Source organism: Equus asinus, chromosome 13 (assembly GCF_041296235.1).
Source record: "Equus asinus isolate D_3611 breed Donkey chromosome 13, EquAss-T2T_v2, whole genome shotgun sequence".
NCBI classification, from domain to species: domain Eukaryota; kingdom Metazoa; phylum Chordata; class Mammalia; order Perissodactyla; family Equidae; genus Equus; species Equus asinus.
Genome location: NC_091802.1, coordinates 43,856,638 through 43,884,253, shown reverse-complemented (window position 1 = coordinate 43,884,253; position 27,616 = coordinate 43,856,638). Strand labels below are relative to the sequence as shown.

Here is a 27,616-nt window from a genome sequence, read left to right as displayed (position 1 = left end):
CGCATGCGCACACTCGGCCTTCCTTCCCGTAACCTCCAGAAGAACGCAACCCGTAAAAAGACTGCCAGAAGCCGAGGGCGCATGTGCGGCTACACCGACACCCAGGCCGCCTCCGCCTTCTGTCAATCCGTCCGCCCAGCAATCTCTCCTCTATAAACACCGTCCGGAAGTAGTGCCCATTTCTGGAAACGAGACCTCGTTAACCAATCGTTGCCAGGGGCGGTACGACAGGACTAGCCGGGACGCGCCGTCTCATTGGCTGCGTTGGAGGAGTGGGCGGGGCCAAGGGTCGAGGTGCGGCCAAAGCGAGGAGGCGCGAAGCCAGGCAAATTTGCGGCCGCCGGCGGAGGCGTGGCCCCGGGGGTGGCCGGGAAGGCGGTGAGGGGCGGGTCCCGAGGCCGGGGCGGAGCGGCAGTGGGGCGGGACGACCGTGGGCCCAGAGAGCAGCGGTCGGCCACCGGCGGCGGGAGATCGCGGGTGAGGGAAGCGCGACGCTCGCTGGTTAGGGAGATCGGCGCTCGGCCGGTAGGTGACTGGGCGGGACCCCGGGGCCCCGAGCAGGGAGCAGCGGGGATGGGTCGCCCCTCAGCCCGGGGTCGGGCTGCGGCCTTGCCCGCCGCCCCAGAATGGGGGGGGTCGGCGTCGCGGCCGGTCGGACCCACTCGCGCTCAAGCCCTCGGCGCTGGTGGCCGCGGCGCCCTCACGCGCGCTGCCGGGGCCACGGTCGCACGCCATGCTCGCCGCAGCCCCGCAGGCCACACGCTCTCCCGGAGGGCGCGCAGGGACGCCCTGCTTCCCCTTCCCCGACATCCCCATTCCCCGGCGCTCCCAACCCCACCGGCAGGCCTGCCCCTGCTGCTCCGTTCCCCGGCTGCCCCCAGGAGCGGGGCTTGTCTCGGCACCGGGCGGAAGGTGTCTAGTGCTCAAGTGCGTCCGGTCCATGCGCCCTTCCACCTGCCCTGGCAGTGAAACCCTCTGGCCTTGCCTGGGAAGTTCTCGGGTCATACCCCGAGGCAGGGAGAAGGAGCAGATCCTGCCCTTGACACCCAGCCGGGCACTGGTGGCCACTCGCAGCGTCCTCTTGCTTCCCCTGACCCCGCTGTAATTCTTCAGTCCGCTCCACTCAGGACTTTCTATGTCTGCTCAGATATAATATTCCCACCCTGGAAGCCCATCGTGACCCCGGCAGCCTGCCGCTACGGGGCACCAGGCAGAAAGAGGCCACTTGTACAGCGCAGAGTCCCACCTGCTCAGGAGCCTCCTTGATGCTGAGTAACTTCAGAAAAAGCGTTTCCTTCTTACTGAAGTTAAAATGTTGCTCTCAGTCCTGAAGGGTGGACTGGGGAATGAGAGTGGGGAGGAGAGGATGAGTGGAGAAAAGGTCCAGAAATCAGTGGTGTAAATGGCAAAATTATTGTTGTTAACTGGAGGCAGTGGACACCAGTGAGTTGGTTAAGGGCTCTAAAAGCACGTAAAGTTAAAAGATGAGAGGTGGGGCCTAATACAAAATAGCAGTCTGAAGTTTATTCCAGGAAAAATGTTGAAAACCCCTTGACTAGAAACGTGGTCTTTCTGAAAGATTAGAAAGAGATAGCATCTTAACATTAGTGATGTGTTTTTTACTTAGTGTCTTCATACCTGTCTGTGTGATAAGATAGATAATAGTGTCCTATTTTATAGGTGAGGCACCTGAGGCACATGAGGGGGAGGTATTTATCTTGCCTAAGGCCTCATAGCTGGGACTCAGGATGAGGACTCCAGCCTGGGTCACTGGAGTCTTGCCCAGGCTCCTTCCCCTGGACCAGGACCACATTATGGGACTTAGATGCAGGAAGGAGGGAGAAGTGTTTGGTGCGGTGTTTATGCTCTTAACGTGAGAGGACAGGTGCTGTCTTGCTTACGATGTGTTCGGGTTTACTCTTGGTGTTTTTGAAGTGATGTCAAAGTCAGTTCTTTCGGTGCAGCGATGCCAGACCTCTAAGTTTTTCAAGACGCCTTTAGGACATCCTCATTTATTTTGAAGGGTGTGGTGAACTTCTCAGAAGGTCTCAAAATAAAAGTAGTAGTCTCTGACTTTAATTTTAGAAATACGTACCCAGGTATATGTTCCAGCATTTTTGTGAAATCGGACAGCAGTAAGCTGCCAAGCTTTAGATCATCTTCTGACCGTTTTCAGATTATAAGAAGCAGTTGTGAAGGGGTTTTTTTTGCCCCTGGTATTGCCTGTTAGAGTTTGTGGGAGCGGCACCCCAGACAGAGACCCTGCCAAATGAGCCTTCATCTATTAAACAAAAATGTCTGGTTGGCTGTTTCGCCTCAACAGATGGAGGTCTGGTTCCTCATTTTGGTTCTCCTGTTGAACACTGACTCCTTTGTGATCCACTTGGAGTGTTTGTGTATCATTTAATGTTCGGAAGTAGGCTTCCCCTTATTGGTTGGTTGTCCAACTCCAGGCAAGTGTTGTGACTTTTTGGTGCGTGACAACAGTCCATCCTGGCCAGGGGCTAGCGAGAGATCTGTAGAGATGTGAAATAGGTAAAGCTTCACCCAGGGTTGTTTTCTTCGTTGTTGGCACCCTCTTAAGAGTGTCCTATCACTTTGGCCCGTGAAGTCACTTTTAATTTCCTATTTTTTTTCCTGTCTCAATGGACGGCACCTGAGCTTTCCTAACAGGCCTGCCTGCCTTGATGAAGAGCTGACAGATTCATGGTGGTTGGCTTGACAGATGTTCTTTCTGGGAGGATAGTTAAGAAATCTTAAAACTGAATTCAGTCCTAAATTAAAAGTGTAAGTCAGCTCGATACACATATAGGCAGCATATTTGTACCAATGGCTTTTATCATCTCAAAGCTGTTTTTTTTTTTCCTGGCAAAAGGTTAAAATGCAACTAAAATTCTGCTTTCATGATTAATAAGTCACTACCGCAGTTGTGTCTGATGCTTCCTGTTTGCCCCATTTTTGTATTTCAGTTAAACTGGAAACATCTGAGCATTATGGGCACTTTTGATGGCACCAGTGTGAAATTGGCGGGAAGGGGGGCAATTCCTGTCAGTGGATTTGGGAAACTCTAAGGATAAGCCAGCCCCTCTGTCCTCTGCACACCGAGATCCCCAGGAAGGGAAAGGAGTGGGGGTTGAGCATCTGCAAGGGGAGGGTGAGCATTTAAAGTGATGCACGTGTGAAGGCTTCGCGTGTGCTTGGTGATGCTGACTGAAATGTTGAAAGCAGTCAATCAGAAATGGAAGGCCAAATATAGGGCAAACTGTGTAGTAAGACACTTCAGTTGAGCTGAGCGAGACATTGAAGTATGTCAGATGTGGGGTCTTTAGTTCTGGGTTTGTCTTACTACCTGAGTGACAATGCAGAGAAAAGTCAATTTTCCTCAGTGGCCTGTGTGCCCTTCTTTGTATTTCTAGGTTAAAAGATGCTCTTCCCTTCTTGTTGTTTTACATCCTTTAATCTCTTATCCTCCTGATATAAATCCCTTGAAATTATATGGCATCAAGAGTAATGGTACTTTGTAGCCATTTTTTTCTGTTTCTCACAATGTTTGTATAAAGAAAGGCAGGGACGAAGATCAGGAAAGTGAAGGCTAGTAAGGAGAAATGAAGTGGACGAGGTTACTCAGGAAATCAGTGTCATGCCCAGAATCTAAACCCACGTTTCTTGACATCTAGTTCACTGTTTTTTCTACTAACTTACTCATGAGAGGATAAGTTGGGTATTTTTCCCCAAAAACACATCAATTTTGAATGTTACTAAATCAAGGTAGCTGTATTTAACAATCTATTTATGTTACTTATTAATTAATATTAATATGTATTGTTAGAATTGATTATTAATTAATACTGATTATTTGTAATAATTATTAATAAAGGCTGAAAGATCAATGGCATATCCTCTGGGTGGGTCTGCTTTTCCCCATTTCACAGATGCAGGAATGAAGGCAGAGTGGTCAAGTGGTTTGCTCAGAGCCGTAGAGCAAGGCCCTGGTGTCTCCAGGCCAAATGTGGGGGTTTAGGCTGTCAGGTCAGACAGACCTGGGTCAGGGCCCGGTCTGCCACTGTCTGCCTGTGTGACCTCAGGCAAATCACTTCACTTCTCTAAGCATCCGGCGCCTCATCTGTGAATGGGATCAGAAATACTTCATGGGGTTATTCTGAGTAGGAAATAAGAGGGTATATGGAAAATGCTGAGCACAGTGCCTGGCACACTGTAAGGCACAGAACACGAAGGCTGGCGGTGGTGGTGGTGGGAGTTGGAGTAATAGCAGTGGTGGTAGTTGCCGTTTACCACACTGACTGGTCCTGTTTTCTGTAAGATGATGTCAGGAAGGGTCAGACTGCCTGAGAGGGTAGAGTCATTTTCTCATTAAGACCTCCAGGGGACGTTTCTTCTGTCTAGCGGTTTTTGCTGTCAGCTTCTCCCTGTCTTACACTAAATACTGTCTTCACCACCCTCCAGATGAGCCTAAAAAGGCCCAGGAGGCCCTGCCTGACCAGAGTTGGCGATCCTAAACCCTGGGCACTCTCAGCCCTCCCAGGACTCTGAGCCAGAGGCAGAGCTGGGCCTTTCTAGGGCTCCCTGTGTCTGCCATGTGGTGAAGTGGGTCCCCGCCTTAACTCTGGAGGTGAAAAAAAGGAAAATCCTTTGTAGAATATAACTCATCAAAGACTTTTTCTTCTTTGTTTGGGGGACTATGGGGGAAATTTTGGTTCTGTGGGATGAGGTTCCCACCGCCACGTGGCACGCGTGGCTCACCATCCTTTCCTCTTATAAATGTCTTTGTCAGCTATCACCAATACCATGTTTGGGGGCCATGGATCTACAGTCAGGGACTTGCAGATTTCCCTTTAAATCATACAAGAAAAAAAAAGTTTCACATTACATTTTAAATTCTTTTTTCCCCTTCTTAATACAAAACAAAAATACAGGCTCCCATAGGCTGACGTTCCCTTTAAATAACATTTTGTTTTCTCTTGGGGAAGCTGTCTTGATGGCCAAAGAGTCATTTCTAAAGTGAACCTAGTTTTTAGAAAAAATAGATCACCGGATGTCAAGCCTCATGTGGAGCTCAGTTCAGATGAAAATGAAACCAGCAGGCCTGGAGTGGCAGCTCCACACTTGACTTCAGGCTGGAGGTGAGAGGCAGAGTGTGTCTGGACCCAGCTCGATGGCTGGTTGGCCCCACAGACTGCATTTGATAGGTGCCTTAGTCATTTTCCAGGCAACTTTGCTTAGGTGAGCAGAGCACTTTCTCTGGAAGGTGAGTCACCCATGCAGGGGGTAGGTGACAGGCGATCTCTTCCCCAGCACGTTGCAGAGGAAGTCTTGAGCAGACCTTGTAGAGAAGCCCTCTGCCAAAGATCACATTCATTTCAGCCCAAAGAGGCAGAGATAAGGAAGCAAACAGGAGGCTCCCGCCGCTTGCTGAGTGACAGAGAGATGGACACCCTGGCAGGGGGGTCATGTGGCCAGGGCACCAAGCCCAGATCAGCAGTGTCACTGCCCTTCTGAGTCCAGCAACCTTAAGGGTGGAAAATGGCCCGCTTCCAGTTACAGTCAGCAAAGAAGCAGGAGGGAGCTTTGGCTCTAGGGAGCTGGGAAACCCCGCTGCAAAGAGTTGAGAGATAGAAGCCGTACTTTGGTGTGAAAGACCTTTTGGGGAACCCTTTTCTACCTGCCTGCCTTTTTGCCATCTGAGTTAGAGCTCTGAAGAGCTCTAGGGATTGGAAAGGCTAGATTAAACCCTGGATTTCAGGAAGCTTTGAAATCCTAAGCCTGTACCACCTCTGTAGTCTACACTTCTGGAGCCAGTGTTTGGACTCAGAAAGAAGCCACGGAGGGAACTCCTGAGCCATCCCTTCCACTCAGTTTCTGGTTACTGTGGCCTCTACAGAGCCTCTTACCACTAAAGCCATGACCAGGTGTCCATCAAGACAAAGAGTTTGTTCAGCTCTCTGTTCTAGACCAGTGCAGTTGGCGGTGAATTGACTGCTGATGGTCAGGGACATCTGTAAGCAATGTCCAGGGTCACCCACAAGGTGAACTTGACTTTATTGAAGCTGCAGGGGAAAAGCTAGTATTACCTTGCAAGTGGTCTTGTTTCCTGTAACTGTCGCAGACTCCTTCCCCAGCCCTGTCTACACACCCCATCAATCTGGACTAGCAGCAGTCACTTCAGGCGGACATGGCTAAGTGACCTTAAGCCTTAACTACTCTGTCAAGAAAGAGCTACTGGAATTACAAACCAGAAATGATCATTACTGTTTGTGCCCTCGTCTATTTTACAGAAGAGAAAATGGTGGCCCAAGAGAGCTGAGTGAGTTGCCCAAGGTCACAGGGCTAGTTAATAGCAAAATCTGAACTACAGTCCAGGCTCTTTTCACTATGCTGTGCTGCCTCTGAACAAAGGAACTGCTCTGGAGCAGGAATTGTACTTTTTAGCTAGCTCCTCCTCCATTCCCCCACCCCCATCCCACCATTCTCAGCCTTTCTGCAAGCTCTGCCAGACCTGGGAAGGGCGGAGCCAGAGCAGCAGCTGCTTTGGGTCTAAGAAAAAGTAAACAGAAAGCTTTTTATTTGACTCTGTCTTGTACCATGAGGTTCGTGTAACCATAAGGAGGTCAAGGTTGATAGGAATATACAGTTCTGGGCAGGGTTACCCGGAAGTCTCAAAGGTTGCCTGCACCTTTAGGGCACTTTCCTACCTTGCCAAGCAATATCTTATCCAAAATGGGCATTCAGTTACTATTAATGATTGATTGCAAGGGTACAAACCCTCTGGGCATCAAGAAGCTCTTCTCCATCTCTCTCCCATGAAGAGACGTGTTGCCCGTGGCATGCAGGTGGCCAGAAGAACCAGAGTAGTTGGGTGTCACTCCACCTGGATTCATCCGGCTTCTCTCAGTGAAGAGAATCTTCCTTGTGGGCAAAGCAATGATGTCATATCTGGATGGTGGCCCCTGTCAGTGCAAAGAGCTGTTGTATCCAAGATCCACCCCCCACCTTCTGCTGACGTTGACATTTCCCTTTACTGGGCCAGAATTAGTCTACTGGTCAATACTAGAGATGGTGGGAGGCTTGGGAGGAAAGCGGGGCTTAGCCAGCCTCAAATGAGGATGCTGTTGCCAATTAAGATTAGAAATGAACTCCTGCGCCCAGATTGATATCGTCCAGTTCAAAAGGGTCATCTTCTCAAGGAATTGAAAGTAATGTGGGTCTCTAGGTCAGCATTTAGGAAAGGGGATGACAAAGGTGGCTCAGTAACTGCTTGCATGATACCTTCTTGGTGGGATGCAGTCAGAATACAGCCACTGTCCTGTAGCCCCTTGTGCAGGGAACTGGCTCCGTCCCCTCCAGCTCACCAGGTGATTGGAGAGTCTGGATGCCCATCTCCCAGGCCAGCCACGCTCTCAGAGCCAGCAGCACTCATCTGTTTCTCAGTAGCTTGTCCGTCGTTTTTTCACTCAGTGCATGCTTACCAGGAGTATCAAATGTGGCAGGCTCTGCTAGGTGCTAGAACATAAAAATGACAGCTGGGGTGCTGTCCTCGATGACTCACCATGGCGAGGGAGAGATGGACATGGGAGCAGATACATTACAGGTACTGAATCATGAACCATGACTGTGGGAGCTGGAGAGGAGTGGGGAATGCACCAAGGCCCTGTGGCCCTCTTTTTCCAGCTTGACCCAGCCTAGTCACACACACAGCTCCTCGGATGGGAGGAGCCCCACCTCCCCATTCTGCAGGTGTCTAGGGGGGAACACCCTCAGCATTTGTCTCATTTGGGGGCCTTGTCCTGCTTGTCAGCTTGGAATAGGAGCTTGAGAGCAATCTGGAAACCTCAGCACTATGGGGGCAAGGAGTGCATTTGCGGAGGTGTGAGCACTGTCAAGAAATGTGCTCAAGTGTAGTTCAGAGCAGAAGTAGACCCTGAGTAGCCTGCCATTAAAGACATGGCCAACTTATCCTAGCCTTCCAGGCTGGATAGAGAGGGCAGTGACCACACTGGCAAATCCCACGTGCTTGGGGCCACTCTGAGACAGATTTGTAGGCGGATAGTCCGAGGCCTGAGCTATGACAGTGCTTCCTAGTAACTAGGTTCAGCATTCCAGGAAGGCCTTTCTGGGGTTACGAGGGTGAAAGCTCTGCGAGGGCAAGGACCTTGTCTGCCTTGGTCACCATCGCATCTGCTCTGGCCAGCACAGCATCTGGAGCCTGGTAACCACTGGCTAAGTATTTGTTGTTCAGTGAAAGTACAGGACCAAAATCCACACTCCTCCTCATCCCTCCTGGCCTGGGAGAGGATGAGAGAGCCACAGGCTGTCTCATGGGTCCCCCTCCTTTACCAAGGAAATTGGTCTGAGACCCTCTGCAAATATTCCCTGTCATACCACAGGTCCCAAGCCCTTACTTCCCTTCCTGGGGGAGGACAAGAATGTGACCCTGTATTGTAAAGGGACATGTCAAATGCACCCCTGCTGCTCATGTCCTGAAGCTGGTCTCTCAGGCCAATCTGTCAAAGGGTGCGTAAGGCGGCATCTGAAACGAGGCCATGGTTAAGGTTCCACTGCCAGAGGGCAGAGCTGGACCACGAGCTTCTTTCCATTTAGCCCCATGCGTTGGAAGTCTTCTGTGGAAAGCCAAGTTGTTTGGGTTTCTTGTTTATTCTGAAGTTCCTCAAACTAGTTCCTCAATTTCAGAACCAGTCACCAGTGACAACAATGAACTTGAAGCCTCCTCCCTGATAGGGAGGCCGAGCCTATCCTTTTCCCTCTTTTCTGAATACAGGTAGACCCTGCCTGAAGCCAGTTCCACCTGTGAAAAACCAGAGTAAGGAACTGAGGAGGGGAGCAATTGTATTTCAGTGCGATTGACCATAGCCCAGGGAGCTGCTCCTTGCTCAGAATCCAATCAGAAAGGTTAAATAAGGAGAACTGTTTTGCTTGTAATGATGACCTCAAGGCTTGGCAAGATCCAGAAGTGCATTTTGACTCATCAAAGAAAGCTGGTTGTGTTTGGCATGATTTTAGTATCAAGGGCAGTTTATGGCACTGTAATCTTTGGAAATTGGTCATTATTGTATAGTACACACTGCAGCCCTCACTTAATCAGAATATTCAGTTACACAAAATACCCCAACCTGCAGATTTCAGTAACACTTGAAATTTTTTTACATAACATACATTAAAAATGTCTTGCTGCTTATTGTGTAAAATAAGGAGGCACGTGATTTGGCTTTTTTTCTCAGTACTACTCTCCCTCCTCCATTCTCTTGCATACCAGTTCCATAATTGTCCCTGTGGATCAATGACGTTCTAGTGGCATCTTTTCTATGTGCTATTGGCTCTCCTCATGCAAAGAACTCAAAAGTTGAATTGCAAATGCTACTCTAACACTTTTCTTTTAAAGCTTATACAGTGCCCTAAATCAAGGGCCTGGAGATAAAGTACTGACCATATTTATGAAGACAGTAGCTGATGCTCAAGGCTTTGCTATTTAAAAAAAACAAAACCAGTAAAATATAAATTAGGCTCAAAAAGCCTGGAGCCAGACTTTATAACATGAATGGCAAATTTGAACTTTGTCATAGTATTGGTCCCTGGGGTGGGCCTCGCTATGCTGGGAGTGGGTGGGCTAAGGCACACAGGCCTGCCACATGTCCAGCTTGGAGTTTTTGTTCCCCATCACCTTTTTTTTTGGGGGGGGGGGATGAGGAAGATTGGCCCTGAGTTAACATCTGTGCCAATCTTCCTCTATTTTATGTGGGACCCTTGATGAGCAATGCTAGGTCCAAGTCTGGGATCCGAACCCACGAACCCTGGGCCACTGAAGCAGAGCGTGCGAACTTAACCACTATGCCACCAGGCCAGCCCCTCCCCATCACCATTTTAAAGTTGCCTTTTCCAGAACATAGGCTGTCTGCATTCATGCTAATTATTGAGATGCTTCCTCCTGGGTCAGTCCCTGGGTTTCTCACTAACAGACCTTTGGCTTGTGGCAGCTTCTGCATTTGGGTCCGAATTTTTAAAGCTTAGATCATTTCAAAGTGGAGAGATATAGTATTGTTAAGACTATGGGCTTTGACATAAAAGAGTCCTGTTTGCAAATCCTGCTTCTGCCACTTCCTTGCAGTGTGGCCTTGGGCAAATGACTTGACCTGCTGAGCCTCAGCTTCTTCCTCCGTGCAAAGGGAGTAATATTAGTGCCTTGCTCACAAGCATATTGTGAGGATTTGAGAAATAATGCATGCATTACCTAATAAATAGCAAACAATACTAGATGCCATTATTATTTTTATTATTATTGACAACCAGCCTGTAATTATATGTGTACACATAGCAGCAGATTGTTGAAAACACCCAAAGATGTGCACAGGACAACTAATTTGAGCTCTAGCTGCCGAGGAGTTCTGGGTCCTGGTTTGTCACACGCTAGCGGGTCGTTCCTCAGTCCATGCAGAGCTGAGGCAGTGCCAGCAGAGAGAGAAGCTGGATGGTGTGTGCAGGGTGCTCTTCAAAGGACATCCTCCCTCGTAGGGTGTCCTTTTCTTGCTGACCACTTCTGCCCCTCTGCTCTCAGGATTCTGGCCACTTCCTTGACAGTGTCTATTCCAGACCTTCCTTCTGACGCTGGGGCTGCTGGCTGGACGCTGTGGGAGGTGGGTTTCAGCTCCGCATAGGCAAGGACTTTCAAACAGCTGCTCATCTTGTAACAGCTTCCATCTCACTGGAGGTTCTGCTAACGTTGATAGAGAACCCACCGTGCGCCAGGCACTGACGGGGCCTTTAAACATTGTTTCTTGCATTTAATTGTCCTGTGAAATCCTGTTACTTCAGTTTAAGGGTCTCTGTTTTACAGATGAGATACCTGAGTCTTGAGTTACATGACTTGCCCATGGTCACACGCTAGAATGTTGAGACACTGTGATTCGAACTCAGATCTCCTGACTCCAAGACCATTCTCTTATGTAGCTGGCTGGCCGTCCCTCAGGATTATTAAGTGATGTGTTGGAATAAATGACCTCCAAGGGCCCTTCTGATCCCAAGATCATTTTGTGATTCCTTTATCATTTATTCATCCATTCACTCATTCTCCCCGACTAGATTTTAAGCACCTTGAGGGCAAGGAGAGCATCTTTCTAGCAAATAACTAATATAATGTTCGGGAACCACCTGTCCTTGACTCATGGCTGCTGCCTACTTCCCTGGCACACAGAAACAGGAGAGAAGAAAAGGGTCACCCAGAAATTCTAGTCCCAGAAACTTAACCATCTAGAATTTCTTGTACAAGTGCACCAATAAGTGAATAAAGGTATTTTTTTGTAGTATTACTTATAAGAGTGAAAAATTGGAAACAATTTGAGAGTCCATCCATAGAGGAATAGATGGAGAAATGGTGGTATATCTGTACCATAGAGTAATATTATAGAATCTTATGGAGTCGTTTAAAAAACAGATGGCTCCATATACATAATAATCTATTGTTAAGTAAAAGAAGCAACTTATAGAATATTATATATGTATAAGCCCATGCTTATTTTAAAAATAGTCCCAAACTCTATGTTTGTATATGGATACTAATGGAGTAGAAGGACTTACACCAACCTTAAGTGTTACCTATGTTGCAGAGAGATGGGAATGGTGCAAGGATTTCTTTTTTTTTCCCCCTCTATGCACTTTTGTAGGGTTGAAATTTTTACAGTGAACAAGTATTAATTTTGTATTTGAAAACAAAATAAGGATTAAGAAAATATTAACCAAGGTCAGATGTTCCATAAGGAAGATGAGAGAGACTAGCCAGAAAAACTTGGTTCTTCCAGGTTTCCTGGATTGAGACCAGCCTTCGACCCCACCCCTTGACATAAGCAGCGAAGGAGGGGCTAGTGGTTTTCTCTCAGGTCCAGTGCTGCTGTGTTTCCCGCTCTTTATGGGGCCACTTGTGCCCACGAGAGGTTCTTACATCCAGCACCAACACAGACCTTAACTGCTGTACACGCTTGTCTTGGATGATTATACATAAAAGCAGGGAACCAGAGTAGAACGTGGCTGACAGAGCCATCTTTGAGCACCTTCCTACTTCTTGAGTCATAACTGATAAAACCCACAGTCCCCAGGGGAGAACAAGAAAGAGAGGGAAATGAAAACCAAAACCAGGAGGGACGAGCTTACCCATCTCCAGCCTTCTGGCGACTGCCAGAACTTGCCTACTAGCTACAGAGATTCTGGTGAAGGTTTCCTGTGTGGGTGGTGTGTGTGCGGGGTGAGGGAAGCAGTCATCACGTGTTTACTAGGTCCCACTCACAAATGTGGACCAGATGCCTCCTAAAGTCTCATCCCATATCTTTTATAGTTATCACTTGTTTTCATTATGAAAGTAATACTCCACACAGAACAGCTCTGGAGGGATATACAAGGAACTGGTTTTCACTGTATATCCTTTCTGTATTTTTTTTTAACCACTTGGAAACATTATCTGTTAAGAAATGAAAACTGAGAAAAGTAATGCATGCTCACTGAAAATAATGTGGAAAAATTAGAAAAGTGTAAAGAATATTAAAACACCACCAAGAGAGAACCATTGTTGCGTGTCTATGCTTGGTGTCTGCATTTTTATAAATGTTAATGTAATATACAAACACATGCTAGGTGGGATCATACTCTAGATATAATTCAGTATCCTTTTTCTGTTGACATTTTATTCCATAAGCATTTTTCCATATAGTTAAAAATTATTTATAAACTTTTTTTTTTTTTTTTTTGCTGAAGAAGATTAGCCCTGAGCTAACATCTGTTGCCAATCTTCCTCTTTTTTGCTTGAGGACGCTCCATACCTAGATTGCAAATGTGGGTTGTGCACACAAGAAATGGCTCTCTTCTCTGGGTATAATGCTTTACTCTTTCCAGAGTTCTGTCATCTGTGTCATTTCATTTGATGGGTAAAGGCAATGAGGGTGTGATTAAGGGCCAGGGTGAGAGTGAGGAGCCCCCGGTGTGCCAGAGGCAGTCAGAAAAGGAAGCCAGCAGTGCTGTGGAGCTGTTGGGAGGGGCTTCCTTGAGGTGGAAGAACTGGGCTTTGCCTGTGAAGGACAAGCAAGGATGTGGCACACACAGAGACCTGTAGATTTGAGTAGCTCATGGGGTGTGAAAAGACCAGACTGGCCAGAGCCAAATTCTGCGTTTAGGGAAACCATGGTCAGACAGATTATGAACCACAGGGTTGGGGCTGGTCCCATAAGCAGTGCCGAGCCAACAGATGTCTTTGAGCCTGAGGTTATCTTAAGGACATGATGGGTCAGATTAGCTTGGCACCAGTGTAGGATGGGAAGGGGTAGGGAGAAGCCAGAAGTGCGTGAGGCCTGTGCTGATAGGATAGATGTGAGGTGGTTGCCTTAAACATTTAAAGAGGCCTGTAGACAGCAGTTTTCTGCATGTACGGGGCTAGCCAAGGCTGACAGGCACGTGGCAGGAGTTGGAGGACAGTCATAAATTTTATTCCATACATTTCATTTACCCCGCAGTTGGACCTATGGAATTGGCAGTGAGACTGAGTTTTTGTGGACATATCAGGTTTCTGTTTTATAATTGATCTGTAAGATTTTATGGATTAATGTACATTCATATTTCATATCCTCCTTAATGGGAAATGCTTATGCAGAAATTGCTCTCCTGGGAAGCAGGCCTCAAGCTGGCGATCAAGGCGGGTTTTGAGATTCCTCCAGCTGAGTTTCACTCAGAGGGCTCCCTCCTTCCTCAGATGTCTGTTTCCAGGTCCCAATGCCCACTCGGTCTCTCCATCTAGGGAAAGAATTAAGCAAGCCTTCCAAAAGCTTGTAACTTGTGATACGGTCAGCCCAGACTGGGGCAGTGGGGGGTGGGTTCTGTCCCAAAGGCAGGGTTTTCATTTAATGCCCAGCATTCACCATCTGCCCCTACCCTGTAGGTGTTTCCATCTGGAACTCTGCCCCTGAATTATATGCCTTTCACTAAGAAGTTGCTTCCTGGGGATGTAATCAGGACCAAGCATAGTTCCCTGATCTGGTACCTGAACTCCTTCTTGCTGCCTTTTCTCCTGCAGCTCCCTGACCTAAACTTTGCCCACCAACAACTCCAAGCTGTTTGTGACTCCTACTTACACACCTGTGTGCCTTAACTTTTGCCATTCCTCTACCTTTTTCTTGAGTAATTCTTGCTCACCCCTTGAGACTCAGCCCTGGCATCACCTGCTTTAGGAAGCCATTCTGACACCCACCGGGCTAGGCTAGGTGTCCCTCTTGTGTACCTGTTGCATCTGCTGTGTGTCTATGTCTGTCGTTGCATTACTGTATTGTAATTTCTGACTACTTGTCTCTTTCCCCCAGTAGGCTGTAAGCTTCTCAAGGGACTCCGTCGTCTTCCCCAGTGTACACCCAGTGCTCAGCACAGGGCCCAGCGCCCAGCAGGCTCCACACATGTTCAAAGAATGCCATGTTATATGAGCCTGCAGTTCTCTGCAGTTTGATAGGATGCCCCAGAGCGGGGACCTTACTCATCCTTAAAGCCTCAACCTGCCGCCAGCCTTTGGATTTTTAGGCTCTTTATTGGGTGCATATAAGTGATTATTATATCTGTTTGTCTTAAGTATTTTGTCTGATACTAATATTACATGTTTTTGGTTAGTATTGGCCTGGCATGCCTCTTTCCATCCTTTATTTATTTATTTATTTTTTGAGGAAGATTAGCCCTGAGCTAACGTCTGCTGCCAATCCTCCTCCTTTTGCTGAGGAAGACTGGTCCTGAGCTAACATCCGTGCCCATCTTCCTCTACTTTATACGTGGGACGCCTGCCACTGCATGGCTTGACAAGCAGTGCATAAGTCCGCACCCGGGATCCAAACCAGCAAACCCTGGGCCGCTGAAGCGGAACGTCCAAACCTAACCGCTGTGCCACTGGGTTGACCCCTCCATCCTTTATTTTTAATCTTTCTGTGTAATTTTGTTTTGTCTCTTTTAGTCAGTGTCTAGCTGGGTCTTTTAAAATCCTGTCTGATTGTCTGTCTTTTAATAGGTGGGCTTAATTTATTCATGTGTATTGTGGTATAATTCATGTATATAATAATAACGATATATTAATACTTCAACTTATTTCTCCACCTTGTGTTTTCATTTTATATTTATTATCCTTTTTCTTTGCTTCTTTTTTCCTTCTTTCCTTGCTTTTTGTTAGTGTGGTCAAGTTTTCTATTTTTCTTTCTCTACCCTTCTGGTTTGGAAACTCTGAATTGTATTTCTGTTTTTATAGATAGTTACTCTTAAATTTTAACATACTTAAAATTACATACATACTTAACTATAATTTTTTCTAATGAGGTAGAAACGGCTTTCATATGTAAATTTCACAAAAAAGGCAAAGCTCTTATCACTTTTTACCCATTGAACCACCAACCCCAGCCTTCTCCCTTATTTATTTTGTCTAGAACTTAATGTTTTAAGGTGGTTGAAACTAACTTTTTTACGTTCAATTGTTAATTAAATTGACCAACATATTGTAGAGATTCATGTGCCTAGCATTGTTTTTTACACCCCATTTCTTCTCTGATTTACTTTTCTGCTTGCCAAAGCACATCCTTCAGTGATTCTTTCGGCGAAGGTAATGCTTATCTTTCCTAGAACTTGTGTGTGTGGGTTTTTAAAAATTGTTTTAAGAAAATGAAATGACCTGTTAAAGCTAATCAAGGTAAAAATCAGAACACCCCAGGAACGTGTCCTAGCATAACTCAGCCAAAAGTCTGACCAATTTATTGCTGAGTCAGCTCTTACTAATGAGACCCCCCTCACAGTTAGTTCTTGTGCTTCCAGCCTACACAGGCTAAGAAATTATTACCAACGGTGGGTAGATCCTGTGGGTAAAATAGGAGTAGTAATATCCACACGGGTAGTAATACTCCTCAGTTCCTGGATGTTCCAGGTACCTCTGCCAACAAACTTTTATTCTAGAAAGGACCTGAGGATCCTTGGGCGCCAGGAGTGTCCTGGCTTTAGCCCTAATCCTATGTTAGATGCTCTTCTTGTATAAATTGAGCCTCCTTTGTTTCTGCAGGTAACTTACCCCCTGGAGCCTTAGTTTCTTCATCCACAAAGTAGAAAGAATGTTCCCACCCTTGCAGGGTTGCTGTGAGGTTCATCAATAGTGTAGATAAAGCGCCTAGCGCATGCCCAGCACAAAGCAAACATTTAATGAATGTAGTGGTTATTACAGGCCCTGGCTCTTAGGAGACACTCACTGAACACTTATCAAATGAATGCAGGAGCCTACCGTAAAAGGCTTCATTGAGGAGATAGGCTCTAAAAGATGCACAAGATCTAGACAGGTATTAACAAAGGAAGGAGCATTCTCTATGGGAGGAACTGGATGAGCAAAGGAAAAGAATCGGGAGCTCACCTATTGCTGCCCTGCTCAGGCAAGTGGCTGGAACAGAGGTTGGGGGCAGGGGAGATCGGGGAGGGCAGGCAGGGCAGAAAGGGGAGCCAGAGCTGAGCGTGCATGAGGATCTCTGGGTCTGTCTGGCCAGTTGGCTGTTTTGCCAGGCCAGCTCGCTCCGCCTGGCGCTTGCCCTTGGTTCCCCTTACTGCACAGCCTCTCTTTTTTGATAGGCAGAGGCTGGTCCAGTGTGGCCTCATAGCCGGGCAAGCTGAAGGCTTAAAAGAGGAAGCATCAGAGTGAGATTGGTTTTGAACTAATATCTTATTAAGGAAGTTGAGTCATTCTGCTTCTGCTATTTGTCCCCTCTGGGCATTCAGAGAGGGACGAGTTTTTACTTCCAGATCTAATAGTCATGAGGGAGATTTGCCCTGGTCTGCCCTGGCCCCTCAGTGGACATTTTCAAGATGACCCTGTAAGACGGAGATTTTTATTTCCTTTGTATACTGAGAACCGAGGTTCAAAGTGCCTTAATTTCAATGCCTTAGGTAAGGCTCAACACCTGGACTTTAAGGTGCTGAAACAGAGAAGCCCCGTTGTGTCAGTGATGGCGTGTATGAGCCTGCTGAAGGCAAGAGAATGAACTTTCAGTTCACGTCTTCTATTGGCCAGGCAAACTGATTGGCGTTTCATGTCCTGTACCTCATTCAGTCCTCAGAACAGCTCCGAAGAAGCTAAGAAACTCAGTGGCCTGTTCAAGGTTTACTGTGCAGGCTGGGGAGGCAGCAGCGTGGGTTCAACCCCACCTCTGCAACTTGTACCTGTGTGGCTGTGGCAGGCTACTGAGCTTCCCTAAGCCTCAGTCTTCACATCTGAAAATGAGACTAATAATGGTAGGTACTTAGTAAATACTGGCAATTATCGTTCTAAATTGGAGTCATCCAGCCCTCAAATCATCCTGACAAATCCGTGGCATTTTGGGAACTAGAAGGAACCTCAAAAGATTTCCTAGGCCACTGGTTTTCAAGCTCTTTTCCTCAGAGACCTAGGATTCCGCAGAGGTCCTTGGTGGATGAAGGGAAGCTGAGTACGTTCGGCCTTTGCCCACCTTCTTTAGCAGAGCAGCTGTTTCTAATGTGAGTTACGTATCAGTTGCATGCTTCTAGCTCTTTTGCATATTGGGGGTGGAAGTATGATTTCATTTGATAAAAATGGTCCTGCTGCTTTTAAAAAAAGTTGCCAATGCTAGAACCCATATCTCTGCTTCCTAGTCTCATGTTTTTTCTGTACTTACTAAAACAGGGAACTGAAATATGATACATTTTAGAAAGGTTATCATCACTGACAACCAAAGTTTAAAACATTATTTTTGTACCTTCCAGTTAATTGAAAATTCCTTTAGCCTAAACCCCATTCCTGTCCCAGAATCCTAGGAACAGAAATTTTGCCGCTGTCGTAGCCTTAGACAGGAACTACCCAATGGAGCTTTCTGCAGTGATGGAAACATTCTCTATGTGCACTGTCCAGTATAGTAGCTAGTGTAACTGAGATCTAATTTTTAATTTTATTTAATTTTAGTTGATTTAAATGTAAATAGCCACATGTGGCTAGTGGCTGCCATATCGCATAGTGCAGCCTTACAGTATAGAGAAGGGGTCAAGTGGCAGTCCCTGGCCCCTCAGCATCAGAATCATCCAGAGAACTTGTCAAAAGTACAGATTCTGGGCCTAACGCCCAGGGACTGATTCAGTCGGTCTCGGGTAAGTGCATTATAAGAACGCATCTGGTTATTCTAACTTGCAGTCGGGTAGGAGAGCGCTGCATTAGCAAGCTGTCCCTTGGAGTGGAGGAGTGGAGCCAGAGTCAGGCATTTAGCCCTGGCCTTGATCTTCTGGGGAGACTAGAGCAGCCTTCTGGGGAATGTCAGACCCTTGGAGAATGTGATGAAAGCTCTGAACCCTGTCTCTGGGAAAATACAAGCTGCATTTAGTTTCTGGGGTTCACAGCCCCTCCTGAAGTCATCCTTGAATCCACCTTAAGAACTCTTCAACTTGGACAGAAGATCTTTACTAACTGGTGAGGGAGCTGAGTTTGAGTCTCAGGGCCCAGGAGCCTTGCCCGCAGCAGGCATGTCATACAGATATACCCAAGGATTGTCTGGTACTATCCCAGGCATTCCTACCCCCAGACTTCTCCAGGGGGTCATCCAGGCACCACAGAAGAGAGACCAGGCAGTGTGCATGGATCAGGCCCTAAAAGAATACTGAACAGATTCCACCCCTGTCCTTTCCCCTTTTATTTTCTTGGATTTGTGGGTGAGTTGGGTGGGTTTAGCTACTGCCAGTGCTCATGTCCTCAGCTCTGACACAGGGAGCAGAGGGCAGAATGCACTTGAGGCCTGAGTGGAGCTGGGGAGAGTGTCCAGACTGAGTAATGGATCAGGATTTTGACTTGTCTTCAAAGGCAGAGGCACAGCTGGCTCCCACAGTCCTTAGTCCCCACAAGCTGCAGGGCGGTGGGCTGGGGTGATGAGCCAGGGGCCAAGCCCAGGGCTGGAATGGCCACCTGGCCAGCAGTCCCAGGCTTAAGGCAGAACCCTGTTTTTTGTGGACTAGAACCCATATAGAAGTTGGGAAGGAGGGAGGGAGCAAGCATGTATGAATGTGTAGGAGAGCTGCTGTCAGGCCAGAGTGTCCCAAGAATAGCCTCTTGAACTTGGAGGCTGTCGGTGAGGGTCTGAGTCATGGTCATGTGGCCCAGGAAAGCCAGCCACAGGAGAGGCTGTACAGCGCCAGGGCCATGATTTCGTGCCCCTGGGAGGTGAGGGTCAGCCTGTTTTCCCGTGCCCTTTACAGGTTCAGCTGCCAGCTGCTGGGTTAGCTTCTCAACGGCCTCCTTGTTCCTCTCCCTGCCTGCCAGGCTGTTGGATGAGTCATCAGGGAACTGCAGAGGAGGCCCGAGCTCAGCTGCCTCAGCCTCAGCTTCTCTCTGGGGACAGGAGCCTGGCATGCTCCTGGAGGGCGGGTCAGGGCCCCTGGCAAGTGGCCTATCTAACTGCCCAGGTGAAAGGATGGGTCCTGGGGGTGAGAGGGTTTCACAGCCTCTCTGGAGGAACTCTAGCTTAGGAGGAGCCGTGTCAGGCAGAGACAGGCTGTACGAGTCCGAGTGCAGCTAGATCTCAAGCAGCTGGGTGGCCTCGGAACAACCACTCATCTCCAGCCTCATTTCTCTCACTCATCAGATGGGACTCTCTTCATCCTTGGTGCTCAGGATCATCCTGTCTCTGCAGGCCATCCTTTGATTCACTCATTCAGCCAAGACTGATTGTCTTGTCTGTGCCCCACTGTGCTGTACACCCAGGGCACCACCTCTGCCCTCAGGAGCCTTCTGACCAGGGAAGACCATGAGTTTCCCCCCTTGCATTTGCCCGCAGCCCAGGAGACTTGGGGAGCGTGCAGCACAGCCTGGAGCCTGGCCCTGCACTGCCTCCCGCAGGCTGAGTGACCTTGGGGAAGTCTCCGCCAAATTAGGCCTTAGTTTCTGGAAGAGAAAATGGGAGGTTAAAGTAACATGGCGGTCCCTGTAAGCGTACCTCCAATACTCTTAGGTTTGGAGGTTTTTGGTTTGTTTTTAAGATCTCATTTCCCCTGATAAAGCGTCTGAGATGGGTAGGCGCTCCTGTGGGCCCTAAATCAATTCCTTGTTGGAGGTGGAAGAGGTTCAGGAATGGGGTGGGATAAAAGCCTGGTTACAAAAAAACAGCCTGTCTTGGAGGGCTTTCCCCTAATTGAAGTTAGAATACCCCTAAGGTTTCTTAAGATCATCAAGTAACAATGAGGCCACCCATTCAGCCTCCTCAGTGTCCGGCCTTCAAGACCAAACCCAGGCATCCATGCTGAAAGCTAGAGCCTCTCTGAGTTCACAGCTAGCAAGCCCTTGAAGCAGAGGTGTAAGTTTCAAATTAATAGTGACCCCTAAACCCATCCTACCCTCACCCCACCCACAGCAGAGCTGACTCAGCCTTTTGTAGCTGTTGTGAGGCAGATTCAGTAGGAAGGTCGTGTCAGCCTACTGTTTCCCAGCTTCCCACTGTCTCATTTAGGCTTCCAACCTGATAGGCCAAAAGGCCAGAGGTGTTGGAGGTTTGGCCTCACATGGTCTGCTTTTCTGCCCCAAGAAAAAATGGAAGTGTGACCCCAGATGCCTGGCGGTACAGCAGGGGAGACTGTATCTGTCAGTGACAGCTTTGAGAGCAGCCTGCCAGCAGAGAGCACTTATTAAAAACCTGTCTGAATTTGGTGCCTTCTCAGGCTTTGTCTAAAGCAAGGCATGACCAGAAGGGCCTTTGCTTTGGGAGTTCACAGTCTCAGTCTTCAAATAGGTTTCCAGATGGTAACAATCTCAGATCGGTGCTGTTCTCTTTCGTGACAGTTCTAGTCTACACGCTGTTTGCACAGATTGTCTCAACACTGGGCTCCCTCTCTCCTGTGGCTTCCTGGTAACGCACAGGCTGGTAGAGATGGAACCCAGAGAGGTGAATTCCTGTGCTGTGTCCTCAAATTTCTAGAGGTACGGGTTGGTGTTTGGGGCCCTAATGTAAATTCCACTACTAATGTTGCCTGAAAGGAAAACAATACTTAGGAGAGGTTTTCAGCGAATGAGTTTGGACATTATAGAAGGAAGCATGTCACTTCCTTCTGGAGAGCCACAAACAGATACATCTTGGGAAAGGAGCCAAGTGCTGGCACTGCCATTGGCATGCTGATTTTCAGCCTTTATAAAATTTCATATATATGTAATATATATACACACGCACACAACTCTGTATGTACACATATGCACACATATATCTACCTCCTGCTAACAAAAACTTGATTCTCCCCACTTAGAGAAAAGCCATGTGGACGGTGTAGACATATCCACTAAGAAGGCAAGGCTTGTGTGGAGTCAGTGAGGTGACTGATGGTTTTGGAGTATGGGATCCACCACCCTGTTCTGGGGACGCAAAGTTCACCATAAGACAAACAGAAAAAGATTCAGCCATTATTTATAAAGGCAAGAAAGAAGCAACCCAGATGTTTGTGCTGTGGCTATCTTGGAGGAGGAGGGCTGGAGTCCTCCGTGTTGGGCGAGGTGCAGGGGTTTGTGGTAGTGTGCTGGTAGGACTGGGGGCTCATACCCCACGGAACAAGGTTGATGTCGAGAGGCTGACTCCTTTGCCGTTTGGGATGTTTGGAGGATAAATACGTGCGGCATAAAGAGGCAGAGGTCCTTTGCCCCCCGCTTTTCTCCTCCAACCTAAGCCTGATCCGGGCCCCTCGGGGTCTGGGAGTGACCTGCTCTGTTCGGTCTCTCTCTCTCAGGGTGAGCTGAGCCTGGGAGATGGCAGTGATGGAGATGGCCTGCCCAGGCGCCCCTGGCTCGGCGGTTGGGCAGCAGAAGGAGCTCGCCAAAGCCAAGGAGAAGACACAGGCGACGGGGAAGAAGCACAGCTCTGCCAACAAGCTGGAGGCCGTGGAGAAGAGCCCCGTGTTCTGCGGGAAGTGGGACATCCTGAATGATGTGATTACCAAAGGCACAGCCAAGGAAGGCTCCGAGGGAGGCCTGGCCGCCATCTCCATCATTGCCCAGGCTGAATGTAAGGGTCCTCAGTTGGGGGCTGTTGACAGAGAGGGCAGATGGGTGGGCCTGCAGGTGGGTGCAGTCCTTGTACAAGGGTGGCTGGACACAGGTGAAGCTCTGGGTCGCCCTATGGAAGAGGGGGATCAGGGTAACCACTCCATGAGATTCTCACGAGACACAACTGGGGGTTAAGCCAAGACTGAGTGTGAAGTGGGAGCTAGAACAGTGCTGGAGGGTGGAACACAAGAAGGGAGAGGGGCAGACAGAGGCTTTTGTTCATCATGGCCAGAGCGGGGGGCAGGAGTGCTTGGGCTTCACAGGTCCTCAGGCTCTTGGCAGGACCGTCAAGCAGGCCCTTAGCCTTCTGCCGTTACTTTGGGCAGCCTGAGCATCTCTGGAGAGGCCCTAGACAGGAAAGGCCAGGTCTCCTGGAAAGCCCCTCTGGGGCCTGTAGGCCCTTCACCACTTCCACCTTGAGGTGGCCCCGCCCTTAAGAATGAACACCTGCTCTTGGGTCAGTCGAGGGGCCGCAGGGCAAGGCCTGGTCCAGTCCTTTCTGCTTCCACTCACGATTCCTCAAAATGACTCAGAATGGTGGCTGCCATCAGAGCCTGAGAAACTCCCAAGAGGGCTGGATAGGACCAGGAGTCTCTCCCGCACCCCTGTCCTCCAACCCAGCAGGTTTCTTGGGGTAGAGCCTGGCAAGACTGACAGCTCATGATAGCATTTTCTTACATACACACATCCTTCCCCTTGTCTCCTACTTCCTTCTGGCTGGATTTTGAGGAAAGATGAGAGAATAAAAACTAAAGTGGAGTGAGTGACATAATAATGGTCATAATACACACATACACAGGCACATTTCCATACGTCTGTAAATATGATAGTTTATATTTAGTGAGCGGTTACTATGTTCCAGCCACTGTGCTGAGAGTTTTATATAGATCATCTCCCCTGAGCTTCACAGCACCATTAGGATGCCATATTATGGGCATGCTGGGAGGGTGGGGGAGGGTCAGTGAGGGGAGCTGGCGTGGGCAGGGAGGGGCGTGCCCACCAAGGTGGTCTGGGCAGGAGGAGGAGGAGTGACCGAGAGGGCACCTGTCAAATATCTCTCTCCTCAGTGCTGAACTCCTGTTCTTTCTCTCCTCCTTTCTGCTTGTCCAACCCCTTTTCCCTTACTTAAAAGGCGAGAATAGCCAAGAGTTCAGCCCCACCTTTTCAGAACGGATTTTCATCGCTGGGTCGAAACAGTACAGGTAAGGAGGCGAGCGTGAGTGGGCCACGGGAGCTGAACCAGCGTCCTCCCCTCGAGCTGCTTGCCCAGGCCGCTCCCAAGTGACCCCTGGCTCCTCCTTCAGCACCTGTGGTTCAGCTCTTGGAAGCTGCCCAGACTTTCCTGGCTGAGCTGCTCTCTCAGCCAAATAAGCTTTTCAAAAGCTTTTCACGGCCTGTGGATGACTGCCTCTGGGTCATATCAGCTTGACGTTTTATTTTTATTCTCCTCAGAGTCCTTACTGCTCCCCCTTGGTTCCCATCAGTAGGGAGGGTGCTGGGAACAGGAGTCACTTTCCCGCTGGTGCGTGACCGTGAATGCCAGCCCCTGGGCTGCTCTAACAAGGGAGAAACCTGCTGAGTCTTTTCTCCTGTGAGACGCACCCAAGAAGGGATGAGGGTTTGGAAACAGGCGAGGACAGACAGACTTGCAGCTCGGTGGCCCTGTAGAAAAGAAGCCGATGTGAGGTTCAGTCTGTTCCCAGGCTCCCCATCCCCAAAGATGATTTTTGGCAACTGCAGGTTGAACCTGGAAACAATTCCCTCCTCCACCACCAGGCGGATTTTTTCTTCATTGGAATTTGGCGACTGCTAGTGATAAAAGGGTCGTGGGGACGGCTGCTGCACTTTGCCAAGAAATGCTCAGTGGTTTGGTCAAATGCCTGCCGCTGGCCCTGATGCCTTTTGGCCCAGGGTAGGGGTCTGTGGTGGACTCACTTCGTTCAGCTGCCTGGGAGAAGTCTGTAGGCCTCTAGCTGCCCCCAGGACTGGAATGAGTCTGCCTCCTTTTTGGGGGACAGAAGATGAGGCCACAGGAGGGTGGCTGAGGCCCACGGTCTGCTCCAAAGCTGTTTGGCAGCGGCCCCTTCCAAAGCTCTTCTGTTGCCAGGGCCTCAGTGCCTGGCAGGGGTAAGCGCCAACTTAGATCCTGGTGGTGGTGGTGAGCCTCTAGGCTGTCAGAGAAAGGCAACTCCCCTGATCCCCTCGCACCAGCCCAGGCAGAGTGTCTGTGTCTATGTGGCTCCTCACGTTCCTATGGCAGCCAGGTATCTGCAGGGACCAGTGGGGGTTGAGGGGACGAGCCTCGACTGTCCTTCCTTCCAGAGGCAACAGAAACAAGCTTGTCAGTGAGGGCTGAGAATGCGTACCATGGAGCATGGCCCTCCAAGTCGCATGCTCCCATCTGGGGCCTCTCCAGGGCAGCCCACCTTGGGCAGCAGTGAGAGAGCCGTGTGTCAGCCCCTCCAGAAGAGCAGTGTGCACCCCATCGCGGTGGTAATAACTATTGTTTATTGGAAGCTTGCCTTGGGGCAGGCACTGAGGCAGGCTTTTCAAATGAGCTGTTTCGTTTAAACCTCATCTCCACCTGCATGGCAGAAAATACTACACTCATTTTATAAATGAGAAAACTGAGGACCCTTGGGGTTTAGGAACTCTCTCACGTTCACACAAGTACTAACTAAGCTGGGATTTGACCTCAGGTCTGTATGACTCTAATGGCAGTTCCCTGAGCCATTATATCTTCCTGTCTCCTCACACCCAAAATGTGTCTCTGTCCCCTTTTTGACAGCCAGTCCGAGAGTCTTGATCAAATCCCCAACAATGTGGCCCATGCAACTGAGGGCAAAATGGCACGTGTGTGTTGGAAGGGGAAGCGTCGCAGCAAAGCCCGAAAAAAACGCAAGAAGAAGAGCTCGAAGCCACTGGCTCAGGCAGGAGCCGCCTTGGCCAAACCCCTCCCTAGAACCCCGGAGCAGGAGAGCTGCACAGTCCCCGTGCAGGTGAGGCCCGCCACCACAGCCCGGTCCCCAACCCCCCGCCACACCCCAGTGCCCAGGTTTCGGGGACCTGGCCCTCTGTCCTAACACCTGTGTTTTCCCCACAGGAGGATGAGTCTCTGCTAGGCACCCCGTATATTAGAAACGCCCCCCAGTTCACCAAGCCTCTGAAGGAGCCAGGCCTTGGCCAACTCTGTTTTAAGAAACTCGGGGAGGGCCTCCGGCCAGCACTGCCTCGATCAGAACTCCACAAACTCATCAGCCCCTTGCAATGTCTAAACCACGTGTGGAAGCTCCACCACCCCCAGGATGTGGGCCCCCTGCCCCAGCTCGCTCACCCCTTCCCCTACAGCAGACTGCCCCATCCGTTCCCTTTCCACCCTCTGCAGCCCTGGAAACCTCACCCCCTAGAGTCCTTCTTCTTGGGCAAACTGGCCTGTGTAGACAGTCAGAAGCCCCTGCCTGGCCCACACCTGGGCAAACTGGCCTGTGTAGACAGTCAGAAGCCCCTGCCTGGCCCACACCTGGAGCCCAGCTGTCCATCTCGTGGCATACGTGAGAAGTGTTCGGTGGAGGAGTACCTGGTGCACGCTCTCCAAGGCAGCGTGAGCTCGGGCCAAGCCCACAGCCTCACCAGCCTGGCCAAGACCTGGTCGACAGGGGGCTCCAAGCCCCAGGAGCACAGCCCCGAAACTGAGGACAGTGAGGGGGTCCTGCTTACTGAGGTAAGTAGTCCCTCAAACACACGTACATGTACCACCACCACCACCAAGTCCGGGGCCGAGAGCAGCAGCTAGGCGTCAGGGTGGAACCTGCTGTGGGAGAAGAGGCCTCACTCACCCGCCAGGCCCACTCTCCAGTTCCCACCCTTGGAGGGGATGGTTTTCTCTTTCTCCAAGTCCCTCGTGTGTGTGACAACAAATCGAATAGTAGAAAATTGCTCATCCCTGATGAAAAGCAGTGGTCTCCCACTCCACCTCCAGGCTCACTTTTCAGTCTTTTTTGCTATTTCTGTTTTTCGTTTTTCTGGTTGGCTACCTCATTATTGCTGAATTGTGCGTGTCTGTGTGTGTACTTTATGAATGATCCATATACTGAGAAAGAAAGGAATGAGCAGATATCAACTGCAGGTGTTACCGCCTGACCCAATATGGAAGATGAGGCTTTCGCCCGTCTTCACTGCCTGCCCCTCCTGCCCTTTCCTCTAGTTCTCTTCCTGGATAACTTTGTGACTTTCAGTGATTTCCCCAGACTTACATTTCTGGGTTTATTCCCTCCATCTTGACAGTATCTCTTGTCCCCTGCCTCTCTCCACTGTCCTTCCCTTCTTTCTACCTGATAGCTGCTGAGTTAGTATTTTTCATTGTCAAGGTTGTTGACAGTTCCGCGTCTGTCCCGCAACCACAAGTCCAGGGAGGTGGTTTCTTCATCACAACGATTGGCTTGCCTCCGGCAGCCCGTGAGGCCCTTCTTTGCCTTCGTCTTATTCCAAAAACCCCCTCTCTGGTCCTGCCCCTCCAGAGCCCTGCCTCAGAGCCGGTGGTATCTTTTGTTGTGAGGGCTCAGCCCCAGCAGCCTGGCAAGGACCACCACCTGGAGAGCCTTCCTCACTGTAACCCTTCGTCCCTCCACTGCCCTGGCCACTGAAACTGGTCTCTCTCTCTGCCAACCCCAGAAACTCAAGCCGGTGGATTATGAGTACCGAGAAGAGGTCCACTGGGCCACGCGCCAGCCCTGCCTGGGCAGAGGCTCCTTCGGAGAGGTACACAGGATGGAGGACAAGCAGACCGGCTTCCAATGTGCTGTCAAAAAGGTATGCCAGGGGTCCAGAGGCTAAAGAGGGAAGCCAGGCCGGTGGCCTGTTGTATTCCCTCTGCTTTCTTTCAAGGATAGTCACAGGACTGCCACGGGTCTGACTTGTTAACAGAGCCTGGCTATCGCTAGGCCCTCTGGGTCAGCTGGAACTGGAAGGGAGCAGTCTCAGTCACATGTCCCAGCCTGGGAGCTGCACTTGGTATGTGCGTACGTGAGAGGGGGAATCAAAGTGTGCACGCAGCCTGGGCCACTCCTGATGCCAGGGCCCTTAGGGGCAAGTCAAAACCTGGAAGATGGCTGGGTCCTCATGAAATTCATGTTCAACTAAAATCCGTAAACCACGTAATGGGACTGCCCACACCCAGACCGGAAGGTAGGCACAAGAGCAACAGCCCCCACCTAACCGCTGCCTTCTGGAGAAGGCCTTGGCCTGGAGAGACAGACGATCTGGTTTGAGTTCAGGCTCTGCCTCCTGTCAGCCAGGGCCTGGAAGAACTGGAGACCAGAGAGGGTAGTGTGCCTTACCCAAAGCCACAGAACTGGGCCCGGAACGGAGGCCTCCTGTCAAATCACACTGTCCAGGCCCAGCAGCAGCAGATCCACAGATCTCAAGAGTGTCAGCCCTGCTCCCCTTCAGCTCTCTTTTCTCTTACTCCTGACTCTCAGCTCCCCTTGACTGGAAGCCACCTTGTCCCTGGCACAATTCAGCCTCCGAGCTAGCACC

The 27,616-nt window shown here is 49.5% G+C and overlaps 1 protein-coding gene across 1 annotated transcript in view; it reads left to right on the top strand.

Annotated features, from left to right (window-relative positions):
* The first annotated feature begins 386 nt into the window (after nt 1–386).
* MAP3K14 (mitogen-activated protein kinase kinase kinase 14) overlaps nt 387–27,616 on the top strand; it is a 40,927-nt gene continuing 13,697 nt past the window's right edge. Inside the window, exons 1-6 of the mRNA XM_014849410.3 lie at nt 387–525; nt 21,766–22,040; nt 23,214–23,283; nt 24,870–25,080; nt 25,185–25,802; nt 26,753–26,890. Of these exons, the coding sequence (XP_014704896.2) occupies nt 21,785–22,040; nt 23,214–23,283; nt 24,870–25,080; nt 25,185–25,802; nt 26,753–26,890 (1,293 nt within the window). The 5' untranslated portion in view covers nt 387–525; nt 21,766–21,784. The remainder of the gene's footprint in view (nt 526–21,765; nt 22,041–23,213; nt 23,284–24,869; nt 25,081–25,184; nt 25,803–26,752; nt 26,891–27,616) is intronic.